This window comes from Ictidomys tridecemlineatus, chromosome 11 (assembly GCF_052094955.1).
Source record: "Ictidomys tridecemlineatus isolate mIctTri1 chromosome 11, mIctTri1.hap1, whole genome shotgun sequence".
NCBI classification, from domain to species: Eukaryota; Metazoa; Chordata; class Mammalia; order Rodentia; family Sciuridae; genus Ictidomys; species Ictidomys tridecemlineatus.
Genome location: NC_135487.1, coordinates 114461169 through 114476071, shown reverse-complemented (window position 1 = coordinate 114476071; position 14903 = coordinate 114461169). Strand labels below are relative to the sequence as shown.

Below are 14903 nucleotides of genomic sequence, written 5' to 3'. Positions count from 1 at the left end.
TTAATTAATTACTTATGTTAAAGCAACTGAGTAAAATGCCTGGATTTAAATCATGGCCCTATCATTCAGTGTAATTTTTACCCTTGTTCCTGCAGACTAATCTAAGGAGATGTGAAGAACTCAGTTCTTACACAGGATCCTCTAAACATATTTCAGGATATGACTGAATACTTTGTGTAAGTCATTTTCCTTAAAGGATGCCCAAAATCATTCTGAGAAAGGATCTATTTTCTCTTCTAATACACAGGTATGAGAAAAAAATGAAAGCATAGGATATGGCATTTATTTACTGATAATTGAAAAAGAGGCCCTAACAACTGTCTCCACATAATGCATTTTGAATGTGGAAATATCTGAAGTTCTTCCCTGAGAAAATAACAATTGTTTTTAAACTTAGAATTCCTTGAGTATCCAAGGATAAAAATATGCCAGAGGAAGCCAATGTTATGGTAGGCTTTTCTTCTCTCAGATATGAAATATTTACTGTGCTACATAAACTCTCCCAAGCCAAAGTTAGGTGGTGATAAAAAATGAATAAATAATTAACACTGTTATACTACTCCATACATGTCAAGCATTTTCTAAATGATTTTCATATATTTACTTATTTACTCCAAAAATGCTATGAAAAAAATGATTTTTCCTTATTCAATTTTGTTCATAATGTTAATTGACTGACAATGTTCACCTAGCTAATAAGTGGAGGGCCTCAGTTAAACAAAGGCTGCTAGGTTCAGGATACGTATTACTAAATCCCTCAGGGTCCTGAACTTCCATAAATAAACCATGAGAATGGGTCCCTTGAGACATTGCTCCTGGAAGATTCCTATCTCCCCTTGTCCAGGATGTACATCAATAGTCTTTGGTGAACAATGTCTATATGGGGAGCACTGATTTGGATCTTACAGATAGAAAGTTAACTGAGGAGGTATCTGCCCTCTTATCATAAATAGGAAATCTGCAGGGAAAATAGGAAAGTAACTAAATCTATCCATCACATAATGTAATTAATGACATCCACAAAAGCACAGAAGGTACTACAAGCTTTCAGATAAATATATTAAATGGATATACCATAAAGTGACATTTAGATTTTTTAAAAAGTAACTTCTTAGAGAAACAAGTGATGCTGATAAACATATTGACTATAGTGTAGTAGACAGAACCCAGTGCTTCATGAATGTGGGCCAGCCTGCAACCCAGAGCCACACCCCAGGCCTTGACTTGATATTAAAATTAGCAATCAGAAATAGTCATATTTACATAGAACTATTTTGATAAGTTATAATTCTAGAAAACAAAAAGTATGAGTTGATAATTGAAAGCCTGTCAATAAAAATTCAACTGCTTCCACACACACACACTACTGTAGTACTTTATTTCCTTTCAGAAACATTTGCTCTAAAATCCCATGAAGATGGACCAACAGTTCAGTTATGTTGCCATAAGAAATGCCTTCTATCCCCAGGCTTCCATTGGGATTGCAGCAAACACCTTTCTGCTTTGCCTCCACACTGCTGCTGTCCTTGTGGGCCACAAGCCCAGGCTCACTGACCTCCCTGTCACCCACCTGGCTCTAACACACATCCTCATGCTCCTCACCATGGGCCTTTTGGTATCTGCAGACATTTGGGAAACACAGGACATTCCAGGTGACTTCAAATGCAAAATCCTTGTCTTCCTGAACAAGGTCATGAGGGGACTCTCCATCTGCACCACCTGTGTCCTGAGTGTGCTTCAGGCCATCATCATCAGTCCCAGTGGCTCCTGGTTGGCCCACTTCAAACTGAAATCCAAAAATCCCATCCTAGCATTATTTCTTTTCTTGTGGGTCCTCACCATGTCCACCTACAGCAACCTGCTTTTCTACACTGTGGCCACATCCAATAATACCCAGCCTGGGCTTCTATTTGTCACTGAATGCTGTTCCTACCTGCCCATAAGCCACATCCACAGACCATTCTTTCTCACCTTGCTGGCATGCAGGGATGTCTTCTTCGTGGGACTCATGGTTCTCTCCAGTGGGTACATGGTCCTTCTCTTGTACAGACACACACAGCGGTCCCAGCATCTTCGCAATTCCAGGTTCTCTCCAAAATCTTCTCCAGAACAAAGGGCCACTCAGAGCATCCTGCTGCTGATCTGCTGCTTTGCCGTCCTGTACTGTGCAGACTCCCTCATTTCAGTGGCCATAGGCTTAACATGGACTAATAATGCCATCCTGGTGTGTGTCCAGATGCTTGTGGCTAATGGCTATGGCACAGTCAGTCCTTTGGTGCTGATTGCTGCTGATACTCAAATAACAAAAATTACTCAACTTACATGTGGGAAGAAGAGTCACCTTCTGACAAAACTTATCTAGAGCATTTTTCCACTCTTATTAGAAAAATTTTCTTTGTTTTATAAAATTTTCACTCTGAAAATATTAAGCTAGGATTCTACACTTTCTGTTGTGTCAAAATAACATATCTGGCCAGCAAGAACCCTGTGAATAATTTTTCACTACATTGGCATCAGGGTCTTCATTTGCAGTTTAATATACTTCTACTATTTATTCCATTTACTTTTTGTCTCAGACCTTCATTCTGGGCATATTTTCTTTCTTCCTGCATTACACTTCTTAAATGTTCTTTAAGAGAATGTCTATTAGAAGTACATGCTTCCTTCCTTTGCTTAAAATTGCAAGCATTAAATTGCACTCATTCTTAAGAATTCTTTTGAACTAAGAATGGTGGCACACACCCATAATTCTACAAACCTGGGCCATTGATGCAGTAGGATCATGGGTTAGGACCCAGCCTCAGCCAATTTAGCAAGACCCTGTATTAAAATACAAATAAAAATAATTGGGAAATACACCCCTGGGTTTAATCCCCAATACCATATAAAACATAATCTTAGCTGGGCAGAGCAGTGGTGCACAGGTGTAATCCCAGCTACTCTTGAGGCTGAGGCAGGAAGAATGTGAGCTTATGTTCACACTGGTCTACTAGAGACAGGGTTTCAAAAAGTATATGGAGAAATATGAATCCATAACCAATTATGATAGAAATTAAAAGTTATACAGTAGGCATAGAAAATAGTTTGATCTTTCATTAAAAATATTTTTTTTCATTAAAAATCCATATACACCATTTCCACTTCAAGGTGTTTACCAAATAAACTGAAAACAGAAACTCAAGCACTTATACATGTATGTTCACAAAAGCACCACTAAAGCTAGCAAAAAGTTGAAAAGTATCAAAATGTCCACCAACAGATGCATAAATAAACTATGTGAGTTAGAACATATACATGTAAGGTAGATTATTATTGACTTATAACAATGAGATGGTGATACATGCTACAACATGGATGAACCTCAAAAATATAAGTAAACCAATTAGACACAAAAATCACATATTTTATGTCTCCATATATTTGAAATATATAGAATGTGGAAATCCAACAGACAGAACTAGAAAAGATAGTCTCAGAAACAGAGAGTAAGTGAAAGTAATCACTTAATGGATACATGGTTTGCATTTGTGGTAATTTAAAAATCAGGAACAAGATAGAGGTGGTGAGTCCACCACAACACAGTAGAGGTCAGTAAATTGCACATGTTATTTATCTAGCTACCAACCTACTTATTTATTTATTTACTTACTTATTCATTTTTAAGTGCAGAGACTAGAACCCATTGCCTCATTGTGTGATAGACAACCAATCTACTTCTGATCAATATCATCTCCACTAAACAGGATATTTTTAAATGATCTTGGAATCATATTGGTTCTCTAATAAAAAAAATGTAACACAGATATGCAAGATGTAAATAACAGGAAGAATGTGTGGGGAGTAGGCATATGGGACCTCCTTTCTATAAATTACCCTATATCAGTAACCCTGTTTTAGAAAAACCATGCCTAGGGGCTGGGGATGTGGCTTAAGCGGTAGCGCGCTCGCCTGGCATGCGTGCGGCCTGGGTTCGATCCTCAGCACCACATACAAAGAAAGATGTTGTGTCTACCGAGAACTAAAATAAATAAATAAATTCTCTCTCTCTCTCTCTCTCTCTCTCTCTCTCTCTCTCTCTCTCTCTCTCTCTCCCCTTCTCCTCTAAAAAGAAAAAAAAAAAAAGAAAAACCATGCCTATCTCTAAAACAAAAAGAACATTCTTGAAGGAAAATCTCAGACTTAGCTGTAAGTTATGCCTGGATGGCCCTTAATCGTAACAAAGATGCCTATGTCCTAGGAATTCATGACCCACAACAAACCTGTCTTCTTTTTCCTGTATTTTCCTGTGATGTTTTCTTGGTCCTTTTATGATAAATAGAAAGTCCCGGGGTCCATTTTCAAAATATAGTGTTTCAGCTTTAGTTCCAAAATCATTGAGGAAATGAGAAGATCAGCCAATGAGGAAATAGAACCAATGGTTACCAGCAGGTTACATCTGAATGTGACAGATTTACAGCCCCATGACAAAAAGGAGGTGAAGGAAATGCTTGACACACATGGATCTACTGTGAAGGCCTTCCTTCCATAAGACAACAAGTGAGGAGGGACCCTCCAATAGAGACAGTAAAACCTGAGCAACATTCAAGAAGACTGTATGTCCCCAGTACTCACAGCACTGAGGAAACCAGGGAAGGACCTTATGCACTACTGACAAAGGCTGATTGTAACTGCTCTAGGTGCGCCCCTCCCAGGTCCTACAACACCATATGTGAAAGCCTCACTTTTATGCTATAGTTTTGTGTTTTTCTGTCCATCCTTTGGGATGAGCACTTGAGCTTCTTTCTCACACTTACCTACCAACTAGGTCAACAAATTTATTGTTACAATTTTTAATCTCTTTAGAGAGGACAGTAAACAAAGGCTTTATATAGGAAACCAGTACCTTACATACCCAAGGACATTGACTCAGTCTCCACTCAAACATGAGTAACAATTAGCTCCCTGAACTATAGCCAATATTACCTTAAATACCAAGGAAAGTTTGTTCCAATGTCACTTCACTATATTCAGGCTAAAGAGAAAAAGATCTGGAATAACATTTTAAAAAGTCCATCTGAGAGCCAGGTGCAGTGTAGCACAACTAAAATCCCAGTGGCATGGGATATTGAGGGAGGAGGATTGAGATTTCAAAGCCAGACAGCAATTTAGCAAGATACTAAAAAACTTTCCCAAACCCTGTCTCTAAATAAAACATAAACACTGTCTTGGGATGTGACTCACAGATTAAGCAACTCTGGCTTAAGTTTCAGGTACCAAAAAAATGCATCTCAAATCCACTAGATAACAAATAAAATAACAATAATGTTCTTCTAGATAACTGACAAACTTTGAGACAAATTCAGCAAGATAATTTATGTAAACTAGGGTGTGAAACACATTAAAAAGAAGTAATTGTGCAGAGCTAAGAGGAAAGTTCATTGCATTAAGCTCATTCATTAACGGAATAAAAAGTCAATAAATAATGACCTAATATTACATCTCAAAGCTCTATAAAAAGAGAAAACAACATCAAAAGTAGTAGAAGACAGGAAGTCATTAAAACCAGAGCTAAAATCAATTAAATTGAAACAAATAAAATGATTGAAACTATTGATAAAATATAAAGCTGATTCTTTGAAAAACTAAATAAAATTTATAAACCTTTAGCCACCCTAACAAAACGAAGAAGGGCAAGAACATGAATTACAAACATTCCTGATGAAAACTGAAATATCACAACAGATACTGTTGAAATTTAGATGATATTAGAAACTATTTTGAAACTATATACTCCAATAAAATAGAAAATCTCAATGGCACTGACAAATTTCTAGAGTAGAGACATGATCTAATCAAACTGAATAGGGAAAACATACACAATAAAAACAGATCAATTTCAAGCAATGAAATAGAAGACGACATCAAAAGCCTACCAACTAAAAAAAGTCCAGGACCAGAAGGATTCTCAGCCAAGTTATTCAAGATCTTTAGAGAAGAAGGAAGACCAATACTCCTCAAATTATTCCATAAAATAGAAAAGAAGAGAATACTTCCAAACTCATTCTATGAAGTGAGTATCACCTGATTATAAAACCAAAACAGGCATGTCAAGGAAAGAAAGTTCTAGCATAGTGATGCCTCCTCCTTCACTCTTCTTGCTAAGGATTTCTTTGGCCATTCTGGGTCTCTTATTTTTTTTCAAATATATTTCATGATTGTTTTTTGTCGTTCTGTAAGTAATGTTATTGGCATTTTAATAGGATTTTAATGGGGTTTTTTTGAGTAGATACACTTCAGATCAATATGTCTGATGAATGTAGATTCAAAAGTTCTCCATAAAATTGTGACAAATTACATACAAAAATGTTTTTAAAAGATAGTGCACCATGATCAAGTGTGGTTCATCCCAGGGATGCAAGTTGGTTCAACATAGGGAAATCAATAAATACATCACAACAATAGATTAGAGAGAAGAATCATATGATTATCTCAATATATACTGGAAATCATTTGACAAAATGCACCACCTCTTTATTTTTAAAACACTAGAAAAAATATGGGATAGTAGGAACATATCTCAACATTGTAAAATCCATCTTTGCTAAATCCCAAAGCTAACGGCATTGTAAATGAAGAAAAATAAAAGCCATTCCCTCTAAAAAACTGTAAAAAAACCAGGGATGACATATTTCACTACTTCTATACAACATACTCCTTGAAACTCTAACTAGAGCAGTCAGATGAAAGAAATTAAAGAGATATGTTAAGGAAAAGATGAACTCATACTATCACTATTTGCCAATGACATGGTTCTATATTTAGAATATCCAAAATAATCCACCAGAAAACTTCTAAATGAATTCAGCTAAGTAGCAGAATATAAAATCAATACCCATAAGTCAAATGCATTTATATCCATGAGCAATGAATCAACTGCAAGAAAAATTAAGAAAACCATCCAATTCACAGTTTCCTCAAAAAAAAAAAAATACTTGGAAATGATTCTAACAAAAGAGATGACAAACTTCTACAATGAAAATTATAGAACACTACAGAAAAAAATTGAACATGATCTCATAAATTGGAAAGATTTCCCAGATCATGGATAGACAGAGTTAATATAGACAGAATTGCATTAAATATAAATAACCAAAACTGTTATTTATATTTAATGCAATTCCTACTATAATCCTAATAACACTATTGAAAGAACTAGAAAAAGCATCATGAAATACATTTAAAAAATAAGAGACCCAGAATGGACAAAAAACCCTTAGCAAGAAGAGTGAAGTAAAGGGCATCACAATACCAGAACTAAACCTATACTACAGAGCCATAGTGAACACACAGACACACAGACACACACACAGACACACACACACACACACACACACACACACACAGAGAGAGAGAGAGAGAGAGAGAGAGAGAGAGAGAGAGAGAGAGAAAGAGAGAGAGATTGGTACCAAAATAGACATGTAAACCAGTGGTACAAACTAAAAGACACAGAGACACACCCACATGAATATGGTCATCTTTCATACTAGACAAAGGCACCAAAAACATAAGATTGGAGAAAAGATAGCCTATTCAACAAATGGTGCTAGGGAAACTGAAAATTCATATGTAGCAAAATGAAATTAAACATCTCACACCCTGCACAAAGGTAACTCAAGGTGCATACAAGTCTTAGACACTGGAACAGAGAGGCAATTAGAACTCAAACCTCACTGTGAGCTACATAAATTGGTAATGGGTGTTCTTACTCTGAACTGTTTTCAGTAGACACACTTCAGAAATATATATTTCAAAAGTATTTACATTAAAAATCATTAAATACCTTTCTTACTATGCTATATTTTATGATAGGTCCTACCCATTTGGAATGTATGGGAGGCTATCAAGTGATTTGTTATGATTGGTGCCCAATAAAAACCCAGGGTCATTTCCTTGGAAAATTATAAACAAAAAGTTTTCATCCAGATGGTGCTTGTTCATCACTGAGCATGGAAAATGTTTTCTCTTTTCCACTGGGCACTCCCTCTCTGCCTAGTGTAAAACAGGTACTGCCAGACTTCAGCTGTAAACTAAGATCACCAGCCTACTGAGACAAGTTAAAGATATCTGTCCATATAACCTCACACTGGAAGCCTCAGCTCCAAATCTTAGTAGATGAGGAAGCAGAGGAGGATCCTGAGTTGGTGCTGGAGGAAGGCGTTTTCAAGTTTGACTCTTCCTACATCACATCCAGGACACAGGTGTTTATTTCCAACATGTTAAATAACTTGCTTGAACATTAATAGCATTTTAACTTGTGCAAATTTTGTATTTGTTATTATTTGCAATATTACTACAGTTTATACTATGAACATAATATTATCTTACATAATTAAATTATCTACAGAATTTTTTCATCATAAAAACTCACAAGTAATAATACTTCAAAAGTCCAGTAACATCTAGTCTTACATAAATATCTAGAAATTAAAATGTTTAAAATCCTCCTTTGGCAATTTATAAACTCAAACACATACCTGCAAAAATTCTGCCTAGTAATAATCTTCTTGTTAATCATAACTTCAAATTATAAACACAATGTGTACTTACTTGAGGTATATGACACTTAATCTATAAAAAAGTGTTCTGGTTTCATAAATATGACTGACTTTATCTTCCTCTTCACTGCAACATAGATTTTATTTGAAATTTAGACAACTTCTAAGCTTAAAACTATTCTACAAATTCAAGAAGACATATAATAGTAAAATAAATATGTGATAAAAGTATGTTTTCATGGCTTGACATTGTGATATTGATATAGGCAATCACAGTCTTACTTATCTTGTGATATTTTACACCTATTGAAGACAGAAAATATTTTTTTCTTGATACATAATACATTTCTGAAATTTCCATCTTCTCCCAGATGATCTATAGGCTTTTCCATTCTTCTGTACCAATATATTAACATTGAGAAAAGACACAGAAATTAACATCATCTTATTGCATATCTCATGATTCCTTAAATACTGAGGAATATTTGACTCATATGAAAGTAACTAATGCCTATGTATATTTCCTTTACTCTATTTTCACATAATTTTTGTTATAGAAGTAGTTTATCATACTCTACAGAAAAAGCATGTTCTCTTTTCATCAGAAATATTTTATGTTATAAAGGATTTTTTGCTACTTCTACCTCCCAAATCTCAAATGGTGATGTTCTCAATTTAAAACTTTCTTCACAAAAATATTTTTCAGGTTAACTTTGAATCCACTTACTGAATGATCATAAGCTTTATCTGTGAGCATTCATGGAAGGTAAGTTAAGCACATGATCAGGGTATTAATAATTTTGAAGGAGAACAATACGGTAACTAGAACTAAATAATGAAAATGTTTCTTGACCTGGTTCCCAAATATCTGCCTCAAGGCATTGGTAGCAGGATGACATAAACTTAGGAAACATGGATTGATGACCTGAAGGAGACTCAAAGGCCTGGGTACCTACTTCAAAGCCATCAAAATCTAAGGCTAATTAAATGTGTTGCCATGGTTGTCACAACTAAAGTATACTCTGACACCATCCAAAGAGTGTCCAGGTATCTGAGAGGACTTCCAATTATTCTTAACCTTATTCTTGGAGGAAAGTCTTTTTACATTCCTGGAAATGGACATGGCAGCTGCAGTGTGACAGGTTGAATCTGACAGGTCTGATAACAACACCTGGACCACAGGTTTATATTATATTATTTTCATTAGAAAAAAAGTTTTATTGCATTTATTTTGAGTGTATATGTAACCTATTTCCTTCTGCTGAGAATAAAGAGAACTTATGAATTGCTTCATTAATAAATTGCTTAATTGCTTTGTTCTTTTCTCCAAAAACACATCTTGGATTCACATTTGTCTTTCCACCCAATTTCCATATTGTGTTTGTGACAGATCTCCTCTTATTTTTTCTTCTCCTAACCCTACAGCACTGTCTTGTGTTCTCCTACTTCACAAAACACCTATGTGTAGTAATATCCAAACAGCAATGAGCACTGCTATTTCCATCACTCATTGGTTTCAGCTTTATAATCCACAAATCTATCATGCTCTTTATCCTGCTCACATGGATATGCACAGCTCACATTGGAGATCTCTGGCTGGCCTGGAATGGGCCACTTACATTTCTTCATCATTTGTTATATGGTTTTTGCACTAGTTTATATGCATTATGTCAAGAATATAGACTCTTCATAACTCTGGGTTACTTTCAAAATGTATTTTGATATGATTGGAAAAATCAGGAAAGATCCTTAAAAGCACTTATTCCATCATTCTTATTAGTAATATGGAGACCCAGAAAGTGAAGTATTGTGCATACATCAAATCTCTGAATGCACTGTTTGTATGTAAGAAATTGATTTAGCAAACCTTGTCATTCAATGTGATTTTCAAACATGTCCCAACAAATACCCAGAAACATATAAAAAAGGAACTAAAGGAAACCTCAGTTCCTACTCCTCAGCAGCTGCACACCTTGAAAAACACATTTTATGTAAAGGATGTCTCAGATAATTCTGACAAAGGTGATATTTTTCTAGTATATTGGTTTGAGATAAAAGTGAAAACAATAAACATGGCATTTCTTATAATTGATAACTGAGAAGAACTTTCACCTTCTACCTGTTCCCAGAAATCACTTTCTCTCTATTCTCCTGCTACTAACCATCTGCTTTGGATTCTTTTTCATACTTCCTAAGATCTAATAACTCTATCTCCTCACCTCCTTCCACTTCAACATCTCAACCTACACCTAAATCTTTGCAAACCTATTGTTTATATTTTAGATAACAATTGAACTCAACATTTCTGTATATTGTGACCAAACCATAAACGTCTTAATAGCAACTATTTGATTTAAGTTTGTATATTGTTTGTATTGGGATCTGTTAATATTGTTCCTCCCCTGAAAACAGGGACCCTGTAAGGGCACTATATGCATATAATGTAAAATTGGTAACATCATGGATCCACAGAGCTAGAAGGGAAGACACACAGACAACATAAAAACACAAGGAAAGAAAGTGCCCCAAACAAATCAAGATACTACATTATTAGAAGCCATGGTCAACACAGTAGAAAACATGACAAATAAGGAGTTCAGGATGTACATAATTAGAAGGTTCTGTGAGTTAAAGGATCATATAAGACAGCATATAGAGGCAGCTACATAAGCAAATACACTAAGCTAAAGATTACTTCAATAAGGAGATAGAGGTTCTGAAAAAAAATCCTTGAAATGAAAGAAATAATAAACCAAATTAAAAGCTCAATAAAAAGCATTACTAACAGATTAGACCACATGGAAGACAGGACCTCAAGCAATAAAGACAAAATGTATAACTTGAGAAGAAGGTAGACCACATAGTGAATATGCTAAGAAATCATCAGCAGAACATTCAGGAAGTGTGAGGAAGCATAAAAAGGCCAAATTTAATAGTTATTGGGATACAGAAAGGAATAGAGTTACAAAACCAAAGGAATAAAAAATCTATTCAATTAAATAATATCAGAAAGATTCCCAAACACAAAGAATAAATTGGAAAATCAAATACAAGAGGCTTACAGTACACCAAACGTACAAATTCACAACAGGTCCACAGTAATACATGTTATAAGGAAAATGCCTAACATACAGAATAATGAGAGAACATTAAAAGACACAAGAGAAAATAATCAGATTGCATATGGGGGAAACCAATTAGGTTATGTGCAGATTTTTCAACCCAGACCCTGAAAGCTAGAAGATTCTAGGAAAACGTATATCAAGTTTTGAAGAAAATTGATGCCAACCTGGAATCTATATCTAGCAAAATTAAGCCTTAGAATTGATGATGAAATAAAATCCTTCATGATAAACAAAAGTCAAAAGAATTTACACCCAGAAAACCTACACTACAAAATATTCTTGGCAAAATGTTCAATGAAGAGAAAATTTAAAACAACAATGAAAATCAGCAGAGGGAGGTATTACACTAAAGGAAAAGCTAATCAAAGATAAAACCAAGTCAAGTTAAATACCAAAAATTTTTTAAATGCCTGGTAATAAAAATAATGTCTCAATAATAACCCTGAATGTTAATGGCCTAAACTCACCAATCAAAAGTCATAGACTGACAGATGGGATTTAAAAAAAAAAAATCCAACAATATGCTGCCTCCAAAAAAAAAACTCATCTTATAGAAAAAGTCATCCATAAACTGAAAATGAAAGGTTGGGAAAAATCATACAACTCACATGGACTGCAGAAAGAAGCAAGGGTTTTTATCCTCATACCAAATAAAGTAGACTTTCAAGGGAACCATTCACCAACAAGACAAAAGAATTATAAATATATATGCCTCAAACAATGGAGCAGCTACATTCATCAAACAAACTCTTCTCAAGTTCAAGAGTCAATTAGACCTCAACACAATAATTCTGAGTTACTTTAACACACCTCTTTTACCACTGCATAGATCCTCCAAACAAAAGCTGAACAAAAATATTATAAAACTCAATAATCCAATCTACCTCCACCAGAGCAGTACTAATTCCAGAGATGGAAGTTCAAATCATTCCCACAGGAGTAAAAGGACCTCTTCCCTAAGGAACAGTAGGCTTATTGTTTGGACACAGTTATTCTACTCTAAAAAAACTTACGATAAGTCCTTGGGTAATAGATCTCGATTATGAAGATAAAATAAAAATTAGACCCAGTTCTCCAAAGGGTATATCAGTAATGTCACCAGGAGATAGAATAGCACAGTTATTAATAATACCCAGCCTGCATGATAAATTTTCCAGTCATACTGTAGAAAGAGGTTCCAGGGGATAAGGCTCAACAGGTGTAGATTGGGCTATGCTGTCTTTAAATTTAGATTCTCGCCCAAGGCTAAAACTAAATATTCAAGGACATGAATTTAATGGGCTACTGGACACAGGTGCAAACATTAGCATCATATCTCATCAAGAATGGCTGAAACATTGGGCATTACAACAGGCCACTCAAATGCTTCAAGGCCTAGGAGTAGCAACTAATCCCCATAGAAGTGCAATGGTATTAGATTGGAAGGATCCTGAAGGATTTGAAGGAACTATACAACCATATGTATCATCTTCCTATAATATCCTAGATCAACTAGGTTTGACAATAACAAATAACATAAATCCAAATGTGCCCACTCTTAGGGCTAGACAAGGTTTTAGGAAAGAAAAAAGATTAGGAGAAAAAGAACAAGGTATAGCAGCACCAATTCCAATAGATCAAGGAATAAATAGACATGGATTGGGTTTTCAGAAGGGGTCACTGAGACAATAAAAATTACTTGGAAATAAGAAAGACTAGTATGGGTTCCTCAGTGGCCCCTGACTAAAGAAAAGATAAAAGTAGCCCATGATCTGGTCAAACAACAATTAGTGGAGGGACATATACAACTTTCCATATCTTTCCATAATACTCCCATTTTTTGTCATCAAAAAGAAATCTGGTAAATGGAGATTATTGCAAGATTTAAGAGCCATTAATAATGAGATGGTTATTATGGGACCTGCTCAATCGGGGATTCCCCAATTGTCTGCTTTGCCAAAAACCTGGTATGTGTTAGCTATAGATATTAAAGATTGTTTCTTCTCAATTCCAATTCATCATGAGGATAGTCCACGTTTTGCATTTACTATCCCTTCACTGAATCATGAAGGTCCTGATCAGAGATATGAATGAAAAGTACTCCCTCAAGGGATGGCTAACAGCCCAACTATGTGTCAAATTTATGTTAACAAAGCAATCCAGCCACTTAGAAATCAAAATTCTGAACTACAAATATTTCACAATATGGACAATGTATTATTAGCACACAAAGATAGAAACACATTGCTAGAATGTTATGCCACACTTACAAACTTATTAAAAAATTATAATTTAGAAATAGTAATACATAAAGTACAATTAAATTTCCCAATTAATTATTTAGGAGTTCTATTGTCCTCAAGCATAGTTCATCCACCAAAAATTCAAATATGAGTAGATCAACTCAAATCACTTAACAACTTTCAAAAGTTATTAGGACACATAAATTGGATAAGGCCTTATCTAGGCATACCAACAGGAGAGTTAGGACCTTTATTTGATATCCTAAAAGGTCCATCAGATACAAATTCACCCTGAATGTTAATGCCTGAAGCAAGAAAGGCATTAAAAATCATTGAAACACATCTGGAAAATATTCATTTGGATAGAATTGATATAAGTTTACCTTTATTATTTATTGTACTACCAACAAAAAAATATTCCTACAGGAGTATTTTGGCAAGAAGGTCCATTATTGTGGACACGTTTATCTTATTCTCCTAACACTATTCTTACTAGGTATCCTGAGGATGTAGGACAATTAATACTTAAAGGAATAAAAGCAGCAAAGGGAGTGTTTGGAATTTACCCCAATAAAATTATTACTTCACATTTATCTTATTCTCCTAACACTATTCTTACCAGGTATCCTGAGGCTGTAGGACAATTAATACTCAAAGGAATAAAAGCACAAAGGGAGTGTTTGGAATTTGTCCCAATAAAATTATTACTCCATATATTATGGATCAAATTGATGAGTTAGCTAATGAGTTAAATACTTGGGCAATAATCATGTGCAAATCTAATATTTCTTTTGATAACCACTTACCATCTAACCCTTTATTGTCTTTTTTGTCATTGCATCCTGTAATTTTTTCAAAAATGACAAGAAAAACACCTATCATGAATACTCCAACTATATTCACTGATGCGTCAAATAATGGTACAGCAGCAGTAGTTACCCCTGATCAAACTTTTACATTTTTAGTACCCAAACAATCAGCTCAAAATGTAAAGCTTAATGCAGTATTACAAGCTTTTGTGG

At 34.9% G+C, this 14903-nt stretch overlaps 1 protein-coding gene across 1 annotated transcript; it reads left to right on the top strand.

The window, feature by feature from the left end:
• Window positions 1-1417: 1417 nt before the first annotated feature.
• LOC101973907 (putative vomeronasal receptor-like protein 4) lies at window positions 1418-2362 on the top strand. Its single transcript, XM_005342584.2, has one exon. The coding sequence runs from the start codon at window positions 1418-1420 to the stop codon at window positions 2360-2362; it is 945 nt and encodes a 314-aa protein (XP_005342641.2).
• The last annotated feature ends 12541 nt before the right edge of the window (window positions 2363-14903 follow it).

What these genes read in the sequence shown, in the direction of transcription:
- LOC101973907 (XM_005342584.2), top strand. Translation starts at nt 1,418, where the DNA reads ATGGACCAACAGTTCAGTTATGTTGCCATAAGAAATGCCTTCTATCCC.